At 39.4% G+C, this 22,591-nt stretch overlaps 1 protein-coding gene across 5 annotated transcripts in view; it reads right to left on the bottom strand.

Moving 5' to 3' along the window:
- ythdc2 (YTH domain containing 2) overlaps window positions 1-22,591 on the bottom strand; it is a 78,285-nt gene that overhangs the window by 6,028 nt on the left and 49,666 nt on the right. For 2 of the 5 annotated variants that reach the window (XM_067982965.1, XM_067982970.1), the window contains 7 exons: window positions 21,779-21,984; window positions 21,314-21,521; window positions 15,152-15,261; window positions 12,555-12,853; window positions 8,692-8,857; window positions 6,796-6,999; window positions 5,114-5,296 (listed from right to left, as the gene is read on the bottom strand). In XM_067982965.1, coding sequence (XP_067839066.1) covers window positions 5,114-5,296; window positions 6,796-6,999; window positions 8,692-8,857; window positions 12,555-12,853; window positions 15,152-15,261; window positions 21,314-21,521; window positions 21,779-21,984 — 1,376 coding nt within the window. The remainder of the gene's footprint in view (window positions 1-5,113; window positions 5,297-6,795; window positions 7,000-8,691; window positions 8,858-12,554; window positions 12,854-15,151; window positions 15,262-21,313; window positions 21,522-21,778; window positions 21,985-22,591) is intronic. The other 3 variants (XM_067982967.1, XM_067982968.1, XM_067982969.1) reach the window with 3 other exon arrangements.

Genomic DNA, 22,591 nt, shown 5'->3' with positions numbered 1-22,591 from the left:
TACACTGATTTGAGAAATACAAGCGTGCGCGAGTGCACGTGTGCGTCCGCGCGCAGCTAAATATAACCAAAGTCTAAAAATTGGAAGAGTCAGGATAGCAGCTCTGAACTGAGTTAGCTGTTTGGCCTGGAGAGTTAGCACAACATAACGCCTAACAGTCAGACATTTCTCCAAAACGTCTGTGAAAATCCCAGTTTAGATAATTGAATAATTTGGATAACTGATTGCATTCAATTCCAGCATGGCAATACGAGACAGTGATATACAGTACAATGAAATAATTCTACATTCAAGATATGCTAGATTTAGCTTGTTTTATTAGTCAATTTAAGTAGATGGTATCTGGATAACCAGCTTCCCACTGTACAATTACAAGTCTTCTAGAGTGAAAACATTTTCTATACCTTAAGCTACCACTGGATAATAAGCACAATCAGTAGTTCCATGTATAAGGTTATTGACAAGTTTACTTAGCATGAACTTTTGCCCAGTCATCAAAAGAACTTTTCTTAACTGATGGAACAAACCCACCAGTGATCCAACAGTATTCATCTTGTACACATGCTTTTGTGATTTCCAAACAATTGTCCCATAATTTAAGAGAAATTTTTGGCAGAAAAAATCCTTTTAACTTAACTTTTATTGAGAGTTGGTGGACTTTAGATTAAAAGTAATTCTCTCCACAGTACTATAATGCAGTCAAGGTTCCAGCACAACATCCATAGAGTGCAAGAGAGTGGACGGCCCAGGAACCACTCCCGAGAAAAGTGGTGGTGACAGTAGCGCAAGAAAGCGGGCGGCCCAGGAGCCACTCCCTATAAAAGCAGTGGCGACAGTAGCACGAGACAGCAGGCCTGAGCAGGAGGCCTAGGAACCACTCCCTATAAAAGCAGTGGCGACAGTAGTGGGAGACAGCAGGCCTGAGCAGGAGGCCTAGGAACCACTCCCTATAAAAAGGGTGAAATCAAAAAACAAAAAAAAAAATCAAGGAGTGACATCACAGGACAACAGGTAGGTGATTGATTGGTGAGTATTACCGTTTTTTTGCTCTCTAAGCTAGGGCAGTGGGTCAAACTAAGAGCTGGGAAACTATAATTTGCTATTACTTTATTAAATTAATAACAAACTAGATAAACTAATTAGTGAATAAAACTAAAAATATCAAGTGAATAAAAACTTTAACTAATTAAATATATAAAACAAGATGGCAGGGCAGGTGGTGTGTCGTAACTGCAGCATGTGGAGGTTGGTGGAGACCAGCAAGATCCCGAGCAACCACATCTGTAGTAAGTGCCTGTAACTCGAGGAACTTCGGCTCAGAGTTGTCGAGCTGGAGTCATTGCGATGCATCAGGGAGGGGTAGTGTTATCTGGACACTTTGACCGAGTCCGGACTTTGAGGCAGTCACAACTCTTAGATTAGGTAGTAGTTTACATTTGGTCTGTGATCAGGGACAGGAGGATGTGACTGCGAGTCAGGTGGGTATGGGGACCTAGGATGCAGTGATGGAGGAGCCTCAGCCTTTGATCTTGTCCAACAGGTACGAGGTACTTTATACCTGTATGGATGAGAACAAAGATTGCAGCAAAGATGGGCAAACTGACCACTGCACTGTTCAAGTGGGGGGATTAAAAAGGAATGTGGTAGTGGCAGAGGATAGTATAGTCAGGGGGATAGATATTGATCTCTGCAGTCGCGACCGGGTCCCGAAGGCTGTGTTGCCTGCCCGGTGCCAGGGTTAAGAATATCTCCTCGCGGCTGGAGAAGAATTTGAAGCTGGACGGGGAGGATCCAGATGTCCTGGTCCACGTAGGAAACAATGACATAGGTAGAACTAGGAATGAGGTTCTGTTGAGGGAGTTTGAGCAGCTAGGGTCCAAATTAACAAGCAGAATCTCAACTGTAATAATTTCCGCATTACCACCTGAGCCATGTGCAAATTAGCATAGGGTCAAACAAATCAGAGCGTTAAATGAGTGGCTCAAAGAGTGGTGTGGGAGACAGGGGTTTCCATTCATGGGGCACTGGCACCTGTACTGGGAAAAGAAGGAGCTGTTGCATAGGGACAGGCTCCACTTAAACTGGGCTGGGACCAGTATCCTGGCAAATCGAATACCTAGGGCAGCAGATAGGGCTTTAAACTAAAAAGGTTGGGTGGTGGGGGGGGGTGGTGGAGGGTTTAGGTAAGGGTAAATTTATAAATCTAAAGAGAAAAGTCAAGGCCATAGAACAGTGTAGCAATTTCGGTAAAGATAAGCTGAGTGCGACAGAAAGGGACAGAGAGTTTAACAGTAATAGTGCTTCAGTGAATACGGTCAAATCAGGGAAAAATAATAAAAAGTTAAAATTAATGCACGAAGCATTCGTAACAAGATAGATGAATTAATGACAGAAATAGAGATAAATGGGTTGATCTAGTAGCCATCACTGAAACGTGTTGCAAGGTGACCAAGGTTGGGAACTAAATATTCCAGGGTACTTGACTTTTTGAAAAGACAGACAAAATGGAAAGTGGCTGGGGTGGGGGCAGGATATTTATCACGAAATAAGAGGAGCTTGCAATAAAGGTAATGCAATGATCATGGGAGGCTTTAATCTTCATACAGACCAGGCAAATCAAATTGGCAAAAGTAGCTTGGAGGACAAGTTCATGGAATGCATTCAAGACTGTTTCCTAGAACAATGCGTCGTGGAACCAACCAGGGAACAGGCTATTTTAGATCTTATCTTGTGTAATGAGACAGGGTTAATTAGTAATCTCATAGTAAGGGATACACTGGGGCAGCGTGATCACAATATGATCGAATTTCACATCGAGTTTGAGAGTGATGTACTTAAGTCCGAAACTAGAGTCTTAAACTTAAACAAAGCTAATTACATAGATATGAGGGGCGAGTTGGCTAGGGTTGATTGGGAAATTAGATTAAAAGATATGACAGTAGATAAGTAATGGCAAACATTTAAAGAAATATTTCATAATTCTCAATGAATATACATTCCATTGAAGAATAAAAACTCCATGGGGAAAGCGATCCATCTGTGGCTAACTAAAGTTGTTAAGGTAGTATTAGATTAAAAGAAGAGGCTTATAATGTTTCCAAGAAGAGTAGTAAGGCTGAGGATTGGGAGTGTTTTAGAAACCAAAGGATGACCAAAAAATTGATAGAGGGAGAAAATTGAACATGAGAATAAACTAGCAAGAAATATAAAAAGATTGTAAGAGCTTCCACAATTATATAAAAAGGAAGAGAGTAGTGAATGTAAACGTGGGTCCCCTAGAGGCTCAGACAAGAGAAATTATAATGGAGAATAAAGAGATGGCAGAGACGTTAAACAAATATTTTGTATCTGTCTTCACAGTAGAAGACACAAAAACTATACCAGAAATAGTGGGGAACCAAGGGTCTAATGGGAGTGAAGAACTTAAAAGTAATTAATATTAGTAAAGAAAAAGTACAGGAGAAATTAATGGGACTAAAAGCAGACAAATCCCCTGGACCTGATGGAACTATATCCTAGGGCTCTAAAAGAGGTGGCTATAGGGACAGTGGATGCATTGGTTGTGATCTTCCAAAATTCTCTAGACTCTAGAACTGTCCCAGTGGATTAGAAGGTAGCAAATGTAACACCGCTATTCAAGAAAGGAGGGACAGAAAACATGGAACTGCAGGCAAGTTAGCCTGACATCAGTCGGGAAAATACTGGAACCTATTATTAAGGACGTGGTAATGGGGCACTTAGAAAATCATAATATGTTTAGACAGAGTCAACACACGGACTGCAGAGGTTCAAGGCGGCGGCTCACCAACACCTTCTCAAGGGCAATTAGGGATGGGCAACAAACGCCGGCCTCGCCAGCGACGCCCACATCCCATGAACGAATAAAAAAAAAACATGGATTTATGAAAGGGAAATCGTGTTTAACAAATCTATTAGAGTTTTTTTGAGGGTGTAACCAGCAGGGTAGATAAGGGGGAACCAGTGGATGTAGTATATTTGGAATTTCAAAAGGCACTCGATAAGGTGCCACACAAAAAGTCGTTACGCAAAATAAGGGCTCATGGGGTTGGGGGTAATATATTAGCATAGATTAAGGACTAGTTAACAGAGAGTAAGAATAAATGGGTCATTTTCAGGTTGGCAGGTTGTAACTAAGTGGAGTGCCGCAAGGATTAGTGCTTGGGCCTCAGCTATTTACAATCTATATTCATGATTTAGATGAAGGGACCGAGTGTAATGTATCCAAGTTTGCTGATAATACAAAGCTAGGTGGGAAAGTAAGCTGTGAGGAGGACACAGAGAGTCTGTAAAGGGATATAGATAGATTAAGGTGAGTGGGCAAGGTGGCAGATAGAGTATGATGTGGGGAAATGTGAGGTTATTCACTTTGGTAGGAAGAATAAAAAAAAGAATATTTTTTAAATGTGAGAAACTATTAAATGTTGGTGCTCAGAGGGATTTAGGTGTTCTTGTACACAAAACACAGAAAGTTGACATGCACATACAGCAAGCAAGAAACCTAGGAAAAGTAACCAAAAATTGTGCAATCTGGAAATCTGCCGTGTAGCATCGCACCAGACGCTGTGAAGCCAACAGCGTTAACAACAGAAAAAGCACATTGTCAGAGTAGCTGGCCAGATCAGTAACAGTTAACAAATGGGTGTAAATTACATGTGGCCATTAACGCACATCACAGTGGACTATGACACCATTCCCACAAACACCAATGACTTTTGCCAATGCTTGTGTTGTGGACATCACAACAACTGGGAAGGTATCCCACATCATCCTGCATCATTTTACAGTATTGAGGTGCTCTAAAAATGGAGCTCAAACAGCTGAGTAACAACAACCAACCCAATTCTTAAAGCACTCATGTTATACTTCCAATTCAAATAACTGATCAAATTAAACTATTCGTCCTCCATACAGAACTGACAGATACTGTCAAGGCTCGTATGTATGATTTTTTTTATTTTTGAGTATTTCTTAGAGATCAAAAAAATTCATCCAAATACAAAATTCAACTAAAACAGAAGTGCAACTGCTCTTCTGTAAGAAAAATGTCTCCCGAGAAAGCACATACCATACATATATCAATGTTAATACATACCTGACCATCCCTGCTTATCTGGACTTTCTTATTATCATTCCATGGATTGAGCAGATGGTGGGCATATTGGAAAGGAAGGCTTTCCTTTCTAATCCATTCCACTCTGAAGACTCCTCCTAGCCCAGCAGAACCCCACTCCTGGCTTCTCTCCCGTCCTATCTCAGAGATCATTCTGGCAAAACCCTAAAGAAAACAGAGCAATTTTTAATTATACACAAATAATTTTTTAATTTACATTTTACTCCCCTCTTTAGGTGGCCTGCCCCAGGCCAATGCCATTCTTTAGATGGCAATTGAGTGATGCCTTAGAATGTTTCAGTTGACTAATTTTCTCTCCGTCCTTGTGGACTAAGCGCACATCCTACATTCAGTGAATACCTAATGACACTTCTTACCTTGGATGTTTTCATCCTTAGTTCTTCTTCATCCATCAACATTATTGGCCTCACTATCTCCTATGATCTCAATAGGAACACTCAGATCTTGTATATTGCTAAAGATGTCTCCAAGGAACTCAATTTCATGTCAAATAATTTTTTTCACCCTCAATAATTCAGTTGTCTATAATGCCCAAAGTTAAGGCTTCAATACTGTTTCCACACCTGGGAAGCTTTTTTTAAAAAAAAAGCACCGCTAACACACTCCTGACCAGAAAAAGGGTTATCTGATAAACTATATAGCCTCCAGCTCTTTCTCACTCTGCAATGTAACTTTATTCATACTACGATAGTTATTGCTCTCTAACCTTACCTCTTGTTTCTCCAAAGCTCCAAGTACTATCCTACATCCTCCTCTTCCTTGCATTTACAATCTATAGGTTTTAAAATGTAGTTTCCCATCACCCAACCACAACTTTGGTACAAATTCTATTTTAAACTAGGTTGTTCTTGGTTTTATTTTTGTTAATCTCTCAGCTAGGAAGAGATTTAGTCTACTGTTCATTGAAAGAAGCTTTTTGCTCAAAAAAATTGAATTACCTAGTCTAAATTAAGCAATTTAAACAACAGTACAGGACACATTCTTGCTCAAAAAGATTCATTAAACAACTTTGAATTAAAAGGAATAGACTATATTGCTCAGTTCTGATAGTTAGAATTTATGTTTATGACTTAACTTGTTTTGTGTGACTTGTATTCAATAGTGCTTAACACAGTATTTAGTGAAACGTCTCTAAACCCGTGATGTTCGGTCACCCATAATTACAGCATATCTATTTTCATAAGCAGAGTCAAAATTCATGTGTCAAGTTCGGTGAAAATATCATAATTCATTTTCAAGTTACTGAGGTGACAATTACAGATATCCATATGTTTATGCATAATTCTAAAAGTAACCAAGTCCTTGATGATAGGAAGTTGGTAGAAATAAAATGTTAATCTAACGTAACATATTATCGCACAACGCAGACTTTTTACAAATACTATGTAATGAAGTGATGCTGCCCAGAAACTGAAAAAGCAGATTACTTAATTAAAAATTCAACCCAAGGAACAATGAATGTGACACAGATAATTCACAATTTTCTTATTAAATCACAATTTGCTTATTTATTAAAAGTGTCTAATGAGAAGTTACTTAAAAAAACATGTTAAAAGGGGTAATTGGTAACATACATTCACTAGCAACCCAATTGGAGAATAAATACACAGCTGTTAAATACTTCTATATAGTAAAATTTTCACCTGGAAATGCCCTGATCCTTGCACAGAAAATACGAGATACACAATGCTGCTCTCCCAAAATGCACGGTTTAGTTTTCGTTCATTGCTGGGTGTAGTGGACCAGATTCCCTTTTGTTGTGAAATTTCAAGATTACGAAGGTTGCTGCTCTTCAAAATGAAAAAGCGAACTGGTACATTTGGCCTTGGTGACGGAGATTTAGAACCCTAAAGGCAAATGACAAGATTCAGTTACTTTTTAATCCTTTTTCATCCTGTTCCAAAGCCAAGATCAGCTAAGAGTAGGTGCTGGTTAGGGAAGACTGCTCTCCATACTGGGTGGTAGGAAGTGGTCTGAATCATACAACAGAATTTTCCCTCCATGTTGCCAATCCACTCTAACAGCATGACTGAAAACAGACAAAATTCCTTCATCTAAGACAATTATAAGTGACAAACAACCCCAAGACTCAAAATTTGCAATCTTCTAGTTAGCAGTCAGTAGTCAACTACTTTAACTGGAAAGCTGTCTGAAAACAGACTGCAACACACAAGATTTACATTGAGATTTACCATTAAACGATGAGGATCATACTTTGAGTATATTAAATGTACAGGAGATAGTGCTCCTAGGAAATATAACCACAATGAACAAAAAAAAATCCATGCCATTTTGCAATATGAAAATAATTTCAATCAAGTATGACTACATGTCTTAATTCACTATTATGAAATGACCCGCAACAAAAAAAAGCTTGCCAGATTCATGCTATTCTGCCGACCTGAGAGGCAGGACTATGTAAGGTATAATCTCCACAATAAATGCAATCTATACTGCTCCTTGGTGATATAACAGCATGTTTAAAGCAATGTGAGAAGGTTTTCATCATTCCCCAAATGACCAGTAAAGACTGAAAGCTCATCCTCTATGGGAATCACAAATGTGAATGTTGATACTGGGAATCAAGTTCAAGCCTCCTAGTTAGGAATCTGACTTCAGCAAATTGAGAAACATTTTTTCAAAAACTTGTATGACTGTTTTTAATTAACAAAATGATATATCAACATGAAGAGGCTTTTCTGTTTGTGGGACCTCGCTGTAAAAAAAATTGACTGCTGTTTCGCCTACATTACGACAGTTACTATAATTCAAAAATACTTCAGTGGCTGTGATGCGCTTTGGAATGTCATAAGGATGTGAACTATATAAATGCAAGTTTATTCTTTCCTTCTTTGCAAATCAACTTATCTACACAACTTCTGAAAATCCCATTGGCATTTCATCTTCTCATTTTTATGTAAAATTCTCTTGAAGATCACAGCTTTGCAAGTACAGCAACAAATACCGATTAGGTACATACATTTCACATTCTAATCTGCAAAGAAAGGTGCTATGATAGCGTCGTCATAGTTGAAGGACAAACACAAGCAATTTATTAACCGTTGCGCAATTCATACTGCAAATTTCGGGATTTATTTTTCCTATTAAGAGTTGAAATTGATTGATATCCTGATAAAAAATCCTGAAGATTATAAAGGGTTATAAATTGAGTAGTGATAAATTAGTTCAACTGAATGTTGAGACAATGGAAGGGCACAGATTTAAGATAATCATAAAAAGAATTAAAAGGGGAGGACTGTAAAAATACTAAATTTCTTGGGTGGGGGGGTGGAGGGGAGGGAGATCAGGCTGTGCAATTCTCTGCCATAAAACATTGTTGAAGCACAGTCTATAATTTTTTTTTAAAAAGTAATTGTTTGAAAGAGAAATATTAAATCGTTTTGGGGAGCAAGTAGGAGAATAGAATTAAATTAGGATTGTGGAGAAAAACACCAGCACAAACTCGATATGTCAAATGGTTTATTTCTGTGCCATCACATTCTGTGATTCTAAGAGAGCATTTCAAAAGCCATATTTACCTTGCTTGAAGGTGGTGGAGATGGGCTGGCACAGGGGCTGGGATAGTTGCTGCTGTCAGTCGATTTTACAGATGACTGATCTGACCTGTCATCAGAACTCCTCTTAGGATGGAGGAAGCCCCTCTCCTTGTATCTTTGCTGCTGCTGCTGCGACTTCAACTGAACCCTATAAAAAGTAAATCACTGGTTTATACCATTTTCGCAAACATGTATCAATAAAAGGGAAGTGGATAAATATTTGAAAAATAAAAATGTAAAAGGGTATGGTGCAAAGACTGGGTGAAGGAGCTAAGCGGACAGTTGTATCAGAGACCCAGCACAGTAGTGATGGGCCAATTACCTACTTCTGTGCTGCAAAATTCCGATTCGATCATCTTTGAACATTACATTCATTTATTTTTGTATTATAGCCCAGTTGTCCTATGTATCACATTACCACCATTTTACATTCATATATTGACATCATGGTGGTTAGTACTTTTCACACAAACAAGCACAGGGATAGTAAAAGCTATCCATCAACATACAGAAAATCCTTCGTTTTTTTTTTAAGGCAGGAGTGTGATGGAATACTCTCCACTTGCCTGGATGAGTGCAGCTCCAACATTCAAGAAGCTCGACACCATCCAGGACAAAGCAACTGGCTTGAAAGGCACTCCATCCACCACCTTAAACATTCACTCCCTCCACCACCGGCGCACCGTGGCTGCAGTGTGTACCATCCACAGGATGCACTGCAGCAACTCGCCAAGGCTTCTTCGACAGTACCTCCCAAACCCGCAACTCTACCACCTAGAAGGACAAGGGCAGTAGGCGCATGGGAACAACACCACCTGCACGTTCCACTCCAAGTCACACACCATCCTGACTTGGAAATATATCACCATTCCTTTATCGTCACTGGGTCAAAATCCTGGAATTCCCTATCTAACAGCACTGTGGGAGAACCTTCACCACATGTACTGCAGCAGTTCAAGAAGGTGGCTCACCACCACCTTCTCAAGGGCAATTAGGGATGGGCAATAAATGCTGGCGTTGCCAGCGACACCCACATCGCATGAATGAATAAACAAAAAAGTGAGTGGGCAAAACTATGGCAGATGGAGTTCAACATGGGGAAGAACAAGGTTATCTACTTTGGATCTAAAACATAAATCAGAATATTTCCTTGATGGTGAGACACTAGCAGCTGTAGAGCAAAGGGATTTAGGTGTCTCTGTACACAAATCACTAAAAGTAAGTGCACAGCTACAAAAAGTAATCAAAAAAGCTAATGGAACGTTGGCCTTTATCTCAAGGGGGCTGGAATTCAAAAGTGAGAAAATGATGCTTAGTTGCACACAGCCTTGGCCAGACCCCATCTGGAGTAGTGTGTTCAGTTTTGGGCACCAACTCTCAACAAAGATATATTGGCCTTGGATGGGTACAGTGCAGATTCACTTGATTTAAAGGGCTAAATTATAAGGACAGGTTGCATAAACTTAGCTTGTTTTCCCTTGAATTTAGACAGTTGAAGGGTGAATAATCGAGGTATTTAAATGATTAAGGGATTCGACAGGGTAGATACAGAGAAACTAATTCCTCTTGTGAGGGAATCCAGAACAAGAGGGCATAATCTTAAAATTAAAGCTAGGCCATTTAGGAATGAAATCAGGAAACACTTTTTCACACAAAGGGTAGTCAAAATCTGAAACTTGCTTCCTCAAAGGTTTGTGGATGCTGGGTCAATTGAAATTCTCAAGACTGAGATCGACACATTTTCATTAGGCAAGGTTATCGAGATATGGAACAAAGGCGAGTAAATGGAATTAAGATACAGATCAGCTATGATCTAAAGTGAATGGTAGAACGGGCTCGAGGGGCTGAAAGGTCAACTCCTGTTCCTAAATTCTAGGAATGGCAAATTTATGCGGCACACAGCACATGCATATGACTATAGAGTATAATCCCATTTGATCTTTCCAAACAGTTACCGGCTGGTGTTAATAGCCAGGATGGCAAGGGGTCACCCTAGGCACACAGTTGATAAATTAGTTGATAATTTTTTTAACGTAATATGCAATGTAAAATCTACAGTATGTGCAGTCTCAATCAATTGATAGTTGTCAGCAGCGTATGAAAAATAACACTTAAATTAAGTCTTGATTCGTCTCATGATCCCTTACTAGAAATTTATATCACTGTCCCACCAGTCAGATACATGAAGATCAGCCTGTTCATCTACCTTCCCTCTCTTTTGAAATCTATGAATTTCCACGTGGGGTGGAGGAATCCGATTGTGGGGGTCAATTGTTCAAATATTTTGATTAATAGCTAATAGAACATGCACCTTTAGCAAACCGTGGGTTCAAAGAACCTTACTGAAATTTACAAGCCCAATAAATGGTCACATCTACTAACATTTTATCGTTAATTTAACAAAGATGTTTAAAATGGGGTAAAAGATCAGATAGGTGTGAAACTTCCCTGCATATTGCTGTAAGCCATGATGTGGAGATGCCGGTGATGGACTGGGGTTGACAATTGTAAACAATTTTACAACACCAAGTTATAGTCCAGCAATTTTATTTTAAATTCACAAGCTTTCGGAGGCTACCTCCTTCCTCAGGTGAACGATGTGGAAATGAAATCCTCGAAATGAAATCGCATTTATAATTCATAGAACAATGCTTGGTGATTACAGACAGTTTTTTCAACTACCCTGATGGTGGTATCTGTGTCGATGATCTGGCATGTCTTGCAAAGGTTACCGTGGCAGGGTTGTGTGGTGTCGTGGACGCTGTTCTCTTGAAAGCTAGGTAATTTGCTGCGAACGATGGTCTGTTTGAGGTTGGGTGGCTGTTTAAAGGCGAGTAGTGGAGGTGTGGGGATGGCCATAGCGAGGTGTTCGTCGGCATTGTTCTGTGAATTCATTTCGAGGATTTCATTTCCACATCGTTCACCTGAGGAAGGAGGTAGCCTCCGAAAGCTTGTGAATTTAAAATAAAATTGCTGGACTATAACTTGGTGTTGTAAAATTGTTTACTATTGCTGTAAGGTTTGTGGATACTTGTTATGATTAAAGAAGCTGCCCAACCAGATCACACAGTTAACTAAAATACGGGTAAACAAGAATTGGGTTTCATTCTACTGATCCATTTTATAGATGCATCTATATTTTATTTGTTTTACAGAAACAGAACTTTTAAAACTTTAACGAAATATGAAAAAAGCAATTCCTATGTTATATCAAATTGGCAGGACTCATTAACAGTTGCCAAGTTGAAATGTTGCATTTTATCATCACGACAAAGAAACTGCACCGTTAACAGCGGGATCGGTGTATTGGCCATTGGTTGTCTCACTTATGATTCGCTGCCATGTTTGCTTCGGCGTATTCTAATTAGAAATACAGGAAAATACAGAGGACATTATTAACGGCAAGATCGGCACACAAGATGTTGAAATTTATAATGTACGTCGCTGATCTGGCCGTTGCAGGTAAATCTGGGCCATTGGCATGAAAGGTAATTGCATGCTTGCGAATAACGATGCATGAATTATTTAATTACTGTTTTTAAGAAGCGCGGTCGTAGGGGTCAACAGTCCATTGGTGAGTTATTTTAATTTATACCGCTGTTCCTCCGTCATTTGTTCTAGGTATGCACAGACCATTATCTTTAGATAATCTCTAGATAAGTAATCATTTAATATGGTGATCTAGTTGTTATCAGATAATACATGGTGCAAGCTGTGGTGTCACTCCATGTAAATTTTATTTTAGCAACATCTAAGATTAGATGCTAAAAATATAGCTTCTTCACATCTAGATATATTTTGCAAATCAATTACTGTTCAATTTTGTAGTATTGCTGTAGCTCTACCTTTCCCTAAATTCCACGCTGGAAGAATCATCTGAAAACTCAGTTTCTGCTGAGCTCTTCCTACTGTTTGACCTCCACGATGATGAGACTGGAAGCTCTTCCGAAGACATAGGTCTTGGTCTTTGTCCAATCCCAGAAGGTTGTTGCAGTCCTGCTGCTTGCTCCTCACTGCTAAGGACTCCAATGATTGCCCTGATGGTTGCCTCATCTACCTGAGTCCAAGGTTTTGATGGAGCACGCATTCGTCTTAGGAACAGACTATGCCATTTCTGTCGCAACTGTAAGATAAGACTAGCTGCCTATAACAGAAGGTTGTGAAAAACCATTAGTAAAGAAAAAAAACCAAGAAAGCACGAATTAACAAACTTGCATTTATATAGTGCTTTATTATTACATGCTCAGATCATCTCAAAACACGTTACAACCAATGGATCACTTTTGAAGTGTAAGTACTTAAGTAGGCATATACAGCAGCTAATTTGCATACAGCAAACAGCAGGGTTTCACAAGCAGCAAATGAATGAATTATCAGCTACTCTGTTTTTGGTGGTGTTGGTTGAAGATGAAATCCTGGAAAATTTGTTGAGTGGGCAACTCCAATAGTCCTAGGATTGTGTCGCATTTAGTAACTACCCTAATTATTAAAATTCTAGTTTATTCTAGAGTTTATTCATCACAATACTTTATCATACAATACTTCAATCTTAGAAACAGAATTACGATCATTGACACTTGGTCGAGCAGACTGCTTTTTATGAAATTAAATGCCGGTGAGGTAGGAATTTATTGTAAAACACAATAGACTGGTACAATAGATTGAAATCTACAGTTCATGAACAAGTAACCCACAAGAAATGTAGACAAGGCAGAACACAGTTTAATTGTTAAAACATCAACCCATTAAAACTTAAAATTTGAATTGATAAAATGCGATTCCTGTGAAATTGTATAATAGCAGGGGCTAGTATTGTTGCTTCAAGTAAATAGCAAGCAGCTGATAATCATATAAGCATAGTCAGGTCAGAGGAAAGAGTTAGGGAACTTTCTGTACTTATCTATATTAGTATAACTTTATATTAAGAGGATAGTTGAGAAGATGTCAAGTTAGGAGCACTAAAAGGCAGATTCGAGGACCTGTTTGGAACAGTAAATATGACTTTGCAGTCAGACACCTTAACCCTGATATTTATGGGGATGCGGGGAAGGTAAGGGGAAGGCCGAAAATGGCCAAGGAACCCAGCAAAGCCAGGAATGCGGGGGTCTTGCTGAACTTAACAGCAGGAACTTTTTTTTTTTGATCGGGGGGGGGGGGGGGGAGAGGAGAAAGAGGTAAACCATCGCAGCTTGGGGAGGGGGGAGAAGAGGCAGCAGCGGAGGAGAATGTCGATCATCAGTTAGAGGGGTGGGGAAGCTCTGCGATCAGGGGGGTAGAGAGAGAGGCAGCAATCAGCATTGGAGAGGCTGAAGGTTTCCTTGAGAGGCCGGGGTGAGCACTCCTGTTCTTCCTAGCCCACAAGGAATGCTGGAAAAGGCACTTACCTTGTGGAGTTGGCAGCTCCCATCACCCTTTCACTGCCGGTTTCTCCAACCCCTGGGAATCCTGTCCAGCAGCACCGAATTTTAAATCGGGCTCCCAATTGCACTGTGGGAGCCCGATTTAAATATGTTAATGAAGTGTCCCGCCTCTCCAAGGCAACGGGCGCACGCGTGGCGGGTTAGGGTCGCGTTTCACGCATGTGGGGAATGGGGGGTTAATATCGAGGCCCCTGTGTCAGCAGGCATCTTTCTAGTACAATGCTGGTCAGAACCTCATGCAGTGGTAAGGGGTGGGCTCATAGACACCACCTTCATGCTTAACCTAGTAGATTTTGAATGATTGTTCAATACCGTGAAGTACCAAAAGTCCCTTGGTGCCTGTTAACAGTGATGTTTCACAGCTAAACTGGAGAAGGATTGCCAGATAGAATAGCGTGATCACATGGTACAATAAAAAGCCTGCCTTTCACCAGTAATCCTCAACTTCTGCATCTCATGCTTCATGTGAATGCGGAGTCAGGGATCAACCTGAATCACAGGCAAAGCGGCACAAATGTGCCTCCTTCAGCGACACTATAATTGTAGTGTAAATGCAGCTTTAGACTGTTTAATTTTACATTTGAAGTACAGGTCCAATTCTGAAAGCTGATGACTGAAGCCATCTAGTGTTGAAAGAAACAAGCCCCATAACAGAATGGAACGTTTCAAGCAGATAGAGTATTTTAAGTTGAATAAAACGAATTAGGAGAGATAATTATCAAAGAACATTTGTTTTGTAATGAAACCTCACCTGACGAAGGAGGAAAGCTCCGAAAGCTTGTGATTTCAAATAAACCTGTTGGACTATAACCTGGTGTTGTAAGACTCCTTACATATGAAATCTTAGAGAGAGATTAAACATTTTGTCACAGAAAATGTGACAACATAAGATCTTGAAAGGTCAACTAATTTATAAGTGTTATGCTGTTGTAGCAGAACAAGGATTTGTTACAGGGTAGCTTGTTTACATGCCAGTCATTAGTCTAAAATAAAACAAGAAAATATATTCAGAAATGACTTACTTCTGGATCTATTCTAAAATTCAGCCACTCTTCTAGCTTCAGAGTTGCCATCTTAGAAGTGGATTTGTCCTCCATTTCACTATCACTGCTGTCATTGGTGACACCATCTACTGCACATAAGATAGGACGCAAAAAATTGTAATAAGTACTCCTTTAATCAGATTTCTTGAGAAAAAGGCTGCCTGAATTGAGTCTATCATATTTTTAAGTTTCCACTGTAAGAGATTTTAGTAAGATGTCAGCCGTGGCATAAGAACATAAGAAATAGGAGCAGGAGTAGGCCATACAGCCCCTCGAGCCTGCTCCGCCATTCAATCAGATCATGGCTGATCTTTGACCTCAATTTCACTTTCCCATCCGTTCCCCATATCCCTTGATTCCCCTAAAGTCCAAAAATCTATCCACCACAGCCTTGAATATATTCAATGACTCGGCATCCATAGCCCTCTGGGGTACAGAATTCCCAAGATTCACAACCATCTGTATGAAGAGGTTCCTCCTCATCTGAGTCTTGAAGGGCCGACCCCTTATCCTGCGATTATGCATCCTAGTTCTAGGCTCTCTTAGCAAGGGGAAACAATTTCTCAGCATCTACCCTGTCAAGCCCCCTCAGAATCTTGTATGTTTCAATGAGATCACCTCTCATTCTTCTAAACTGCAGAGAGTATAGGCCCATTCTACTAAACCTCTCTTCCTAGGACAACCCTCTCATCCCAGGAATTAATCTAGTGAACCTTTGTTGCACCACCTCTAAGGCAAGTATATCCTTCTTTAGATAAGGAGACCAAAACTGTACGCAGTACTCCAGGTGAGGTCTCACCAAAGCCTTGTACCACTGTATTAAGCTTCCTTACTCTTATACTCCAACCCCCTTTCAATAAAGGCCAACGTGCCATTTGCTTTCCTAATGCCTGCTGTACCTGCATACTAACTTTTTGTGTTTCTTGTGCAAGGACATCCAAGTCTCTCTAAACACCAACATTTAATAGTTTCTCACCATTTAAAAAATATTCTGCTTTTTTTCCTACCACAGTGAATAACCACACATTTCACCATTATACTCCATCTGCCACCTTCTTGCCCACTCACTTAACCTGTATTTTCCTTTGCAGACTCTGTCCTCCTCACAGCTTATTTTCCCACCTACCTTTGTACCGTCAGCAAACTTGGATACATTACACACGGTCCCTTCATCTAAGTCATTAATATAGATTGTAAATAGCTGAGGCCCAAGCACCGATCCTTGTGACATCGCACTAGTTACAGCCTGCCAACCTGAGAATCACCCGTTTATCCCTACTCTGTTTTCTGTCCTTTAACCAATCCTACTGCTAATATATCCGAATATACTACCCCCAACCCCATGAGCCCTTATTTTGTGTAACCACCTTTTAAGTGGCACCTTATCGAATGCCTTTTGAAAATCCAAACATACTCTTAGTAGGTTTGTCAAAAACGATTTCCCTTTCATAAAACCATGTTGACTCTGCCTAATCATATGATTTTCTAAGTGCCCTGTTACCACTTCCTTAATAATGGATTCCAGCATTTTCCCGACCACTGATGTCAGGCTAACTGGCCTGTAATTCCCTGTTTTCTCTCTCCGTCCCTTCTTGAATAGCAGGGTAACATTTACCTATCACTGTGCTGGGGCCTCAGCTATTTACAATCTATATTCATGACTTAGATGAAGAGGCCGGGTGTAATGTATCTAAGGTAGGTGGGAAAGTAAGCTGTGAAGATGACACAAATCCACTGGGACCATTCCAGAATCTAGAGAATTTTGGAAGATCATAACCAATGCATCCGCTATCTCTGCGCCACCACTTTTAGAACCCTTGGATGTAGGCCATCAGGTCCAGGGGATTTGTCGGCTTTTAGTCCATTAGTTTATCTATTACTTTTTCTCTAATGGTATTAATTGTTTTAAGTTCCTCACTCTCATTTTCTTTCCCCTTGGTTCCCCACTATTTTTGGTATGCTTTTTGTGTCTTCTACTGTGAAGACAGATACAAAATACTTGTTTTACGCATCTACCATTTCCTGATTCCCCATTATAATTTCTCCTGTCTCAGCCTCTAAGGGACCAACGCTTACTTTCACTACTCTCTTCCTTTTTACATATTTGTAGAAGCTCTTCCAATCCATTTTTATATTTCTTGCTAGTTTACTTTCATATTCTGTTTTCTCCTTTTTTATTAATTTTTTCATTGTCCTTTGCTGGTTTCTAAAACTCTCCCAATCCTCAGGCTTATTACTTTTCTTGGCAACATTACTGGCCTCTTCTTTTAATCTAATACTATCCTTAACTTCTTTAGTTAGCCACGGGTGGATCACACTTCCTGTGGAGTTTTTATTCCTCAATGGAATGTTTATTTGTTGAGAATAATGAAATATTTCTTTAAATGTTTACCATTGCTTTTCAATTGTCAAACCCTTTAATTTAATTTCCCAATCTACTTTTGACAACTCACCCCCATACCTATGTAATTGGCTTTATTTAAGTTTAAGACTCTACTTTCTGACTTGAGTATGTTACTTTCAAACTCAATGTGAAATTCTATCATATTATGATCGCTCTTCCCCAGAGGTTATTTTACTGTGAGATTACTAATTAACCCCATCTCATTACACAACACAAGATCTAAAGTAGCCTATTCCATGGTTGGTTCCAAGACATATTGCTCTAGGAAACTGTCCCGAAAAAATTCCATGAACTCGTCTTCCAAACTATGTTTGCCAATTTGGTTTGCCCAGTCTATATGAAGATTAAAGTCCCCCATGATTACTGCATTACTTTTGTAACAAGCTCCTATTATTTCATGATTAATGTCCAACAGTACAGCTACTATAAACTACTCCCCAGTGTTTTCTGCGCCTTGTTATTTCATTTCCACCCATACTGATTCTACTTCCTGATCCTCCGAGCCAAGATCCTCTCTCACTACTATCTTTATGGCATCCTTTACTATTAGGGCTACACCCTCTCCTTTTCCACTTTGCCTGTCTTTTCTAAATGTCATGTACCCTGGAATATTTAGTTCCCAACCTTGGTCATTTTGCAACCATGTCTCTGTAATGGCTATTAGGTCAAGCCCATTTATCTCTATTTGCGCAATTAATTCATCGATCTTGTTACGAATGCTCCGTGCATTTAGATAAAGAGCCTCCAATTTTGACGTTTTAACCATTTTTTCCTGCTTTGACCTTACTTGTTGTTGCACTATTGGTAAACTCTGTCCCTTCCTGCAACACTCTGCTTACCTTACCCAAGATGTGGAGATGCCGGTGATGGACTGGGGTTGACAATTGTAAACAATTTTACAACACCAAGTTATAGTCCAGCAATTTTATTTTAAATTCACAAGCTTTCGGAGGCTTTCGGAAATTCACAAGCTTTCGGAAGCCTCCGAAAGCTTGTGAATTTAAAATAAAATTGCTGGACTATAACTTGGTGTTGTAAAATTGTTTACAATTACCTTACCCAAGTCACTACACTGTTCTATTGTCTTAACTTCTCATTAGATTTCTAAATTTCCCCTCACCTGACCCCCTCCCCCGCTTTTGGTTTAAAGCCCTAGTTATTCGATTCGCCAGGACACTGGTTGCAGCCCGGTTTAAGTGGAGCCCATCCCATCGGAACAGCTCCTTCTTTCCCCAGCACTGGTGCCAGTGCCCAATGAATCGAAACCTCTTCCTCCCACACCACTCTTTGAGCCACGCATTTAACTCTGATTTGTTTGTCCCTATGCCAATTTGCACATGGCTCAGGTAGTAATCCAGAGATTATAACCTTTGAGGTTCTGCTTAGATTTAATTTAGACCCTAGCTCCTCAAACTGTCTTAGCAGAACCTCATTCCTAGTTCTACCTATGCCATGGCTCAGTGGTAGCACTCTTGCCTCTAAGTCAGAAGGTTGGGGTTCAAGTCCCACTCTAGAGACTTGAGCAAATAATCCAGGCTGGCACTTCAGCATAGTATTGAGGGAGTGCTGCACTGTTGGATGAGCCATCCTTTGGATCAGATGTTAAACCAATGCCCCATCTGCTCTCTCAGGTGGACACAAAATATTCCACAGCACTATTCGAAGAAGAGCAGGGGATTTCTCCCAGCGTCCTGGCCAATATTTGTCTCTCAAACAACATCATCAAGTTCGTTATCTCATTGCAGTTCGTAGAACCTTGCTGTGCACAAATTGGCTGCGGCGTTTCCCTACATTATAATGGTAACTACAATTCAAAAGTATTTAATTAGCTATAAAGCGTTTTGGGACAACCTAAAGTCGTGAAAGCTGCTATATAAATGCAAGTTCGTTTGTTCTTTCTGGTGAAGTCACCAATGTTTTACTCCACTATTTTTTTAAAATTCTGAACAAAATTTACAATGCCTCCCAATAAAATAACTTTATTTCCACTCTAGGTTGATGGGATTTCAGAAAGATGTACAAAATTGTATGTACAACACCTTTAGATTAATGCAAGAATCCAGTTGGCTAAAAACAGTTAAAAATATAACATTGGTTGTTGAATTATGAAGAGGGAAACATTAATGCTTAAAACTCAAACAAAATTCTATCTACCTATGGCAATAATACAATACATTTGTTATATTACAAGCATGTCCACTTTGGCAAGCGAAGTAAACATGCAAAAATCCACAGCAAATTTCAGACTCTTCATTACTGAATTAGGGCTGAATATGATTAAAGACCATTACAATATATTTTCTTCGATAGGCTATTATATTATACAGTGTCATAGCAAACTGAAGCTCCTACCCTCTATGCCACAAAATGGTTTTGAACTTTTAATTCCCTACATAGTGGATTCCCACTGTGCCAAGAGGCAAATACAAGCCTTGCGCTTTCCCACTAGGAAGGGAGGAAAAGTCACAAGATAATTATAGATGAGGAAGAACATTCAGTCCATATTAGCTTATGCATCCAGAAGTTCCCTATAGTACCCCCATTGCAGCATCCGATTGTTTGTTAAATCCATAAAAGGTTTCTGGCTCCATCACTCTACCAAGAAGCACCATTTCAAAAGCTTAGCAATCTTTGCGTGATGAGTTTCCTGATATCAGTTCTAAAGTTTTTTTTAAGAGTTTGAACCGGTGTCTCCTTGTGCTCCTCTCAATTTATAGTAATATTCCAGATTTACCTTTTCCATACAATTTACCATCCTATACACCTCTATAAGATCACCTCTCAAATGCCGCTTTCCCAGGCTGCATAGCCTGCATCTCTCTAATCTTTCCTCATAACTCAGTCTTCTGACACTATGGATCAGCTTAATGGTTCTTCCCTGCACTGTCTCCTGTGCTTGAATGTCTCTGTTACGTCTCAGCAACCAGAACTTGATGCAGTACTCAATGTGTAGTCTAACCACAGCACTGTAAAAGTTGAGTGCAACTTCCTCCAAGTTATATTTCCACTGTTTTGGCTATGTAGTCTAGCATTCTATTGGCTTTGTGACTGCTGGTTGGATATGTTAAACGTTGAGTCTACTAAGACTGCTAAGTCTCTTTCCACTTCATCCGTAGCTATGTTAACACAATTCAATGATTACGTTTATTGCTCATTTTTCCATCCTATGCTCAGTACTTTGCAATTAACCACATTCAATTTTATCTGCCATTGATCTGCATATTTAATCCAACTCAGTGCAACTTGTGAACTGCTTTCTTGATTTCACTGCCTCTCTCAGTTTAGCACCATCACCAAATTTGACCACTTCAGATTGCTCTAAGAGACCCCTTTGAGCCTGCTAATGGCTTGGCAAGAGACCTGGTGTGTGGATTTAGAAAGGAGGAGAAAATATAAAACCTACTCCATCATCCACCCCCAAAAAAAGTTATATACAAACAAGATTTATTAAAGAAATTCTCACTTGTTTGGTCTTTTGATGAAACTGAATAGAACAATTAAAAAGTTGATGTACTAATTAGTTTTTGGGATACCGAGAATTATTATATAAATGCAATTTTTAATCTACAGAATACATTTCAAAGGGCTCATAAAGCTGGCTTCAAATTAATTTTCTTTGTTCTCTAACTTATACGTAGAAGTACAAAAAACATTTCTGGAAGTACAATGAAATTTAACTAGATGACACACGTCAACAAAAATATACTGAAGTTTATTAAGAAATAATTTTGACTCACTGTATGTGTTACCTCGAGGAGAAGAGGGCTCTTGTAATGCACTGCTCGATAGTCTAGCTGGACCAGCAAATAATGCCACAGAGATTGGTGTTACAGCAGAACAGCAGCGGATATTAGCAATTCTGTGTGCTCTCGTCATTTCATCATAAATAAGCCAGTCAGTGGGCAGTGCTTGAACAGCCACAGCTTGTCCATTTGCTGGGGGAATCTAATACAAAATGAAGTTTGTACATTACAGAGATTAATATACTCTTTTCACAAATAAATACTTAGTTCTGAAATAAAAAATTAAATACTGCAGATATTGAATACAATGGCCAAATTAGTGTTATTTTTCACCTAACTTGAACATATACATTAATCTATTAAATACAGATCAAGAGTTTAAAAAAATGTTCCAAGTTTATTAGATGTTGAAAAAGATCCCAGACTAAGTCTTCCAATAGCAAAAAGCACAAGTCCTACCTTCTTATACTGTGGCTGGCTGAGTACTGAGGTAGGGTGAAATCTGACTTTCTTTTCTTTAGCCCCAGTCAACATTAAATTCTCTCGGTCTATGTGGATGAGGTTTGGGTACATGCCTGCAACTAATGCAGCTTTCACCACAGCCCAATTCTCAGAGTTTGTGTTCACATCTCGAATGTCACCTCCGCCTCGTGCCCTCACAAAACCTGAGAGTCAATATTAAACATAGATTAAAGGAAAACAATAAGAATGCAAATCAAAACAATCAAATCAAACTGGTATTCAATATAGCGACACAAATAAAAATAAATCAAATAGAAAATTATGGTAAAATTAACTACAACTATACTGTCAGAGTCTTTTGCAATGTGCACTTGAAGCCAAGCAGTTCTTAAAGAATACTCCAAGATCTTGTCCTCAAGTACCAATTTTTTAAAAACTCAGATGTAGATTTTTTTTCATTATTTGAAATTTTAAAGCATTTATAGCTCTTGCTTCATGCTGACTGACATCACAAACTTTGAATCTTTTCTGAAGCTTGGCAGCGAGAGAAGGTAAATACATCCTCATTCAGCCTCCAAGAAACCCCCACTTGTATAAGCAGCAGCAAGGAGGTGATGCTGGAAAATAGGATCTAAGCTCTGGCATGCTACATCTTGATTCCAAACCACAAACGTGAAAATAACTACAATTAAGGTGCAAGAGTTTTAAAATGTACAGTCCCCACCGTTTATAGCAGGTGTGTTCGTGCGAACGCGATTTGCCTGCTATACGCGATGGCCTGTATAGTGGGAAAATAGTTGCATTTAAGTT

The sequence above is a fragment of the Heptranchias perlo genome, chromosome 4 (assembly GCF_035084215.1).
Source record: "Heptranchias perlo isolate sHepPer1 chromosome 4, sHepPer1.hap1, whole genome shotgun sequence".
In the NCBI taxonomy this organism is placed as follows: domain Eukaryota; kingdom Metazoa; phylum Chordata; class Chondrichthyes; order Hexanchiformes; family Hexanchidae; genus Heptranchias; species Heptranchias perlo.
The sequence above is the reverse complement of the archived record's forward strand: the minus strand, read 5'-3'. Positions and strand labels throughout refer to the sequence as shown.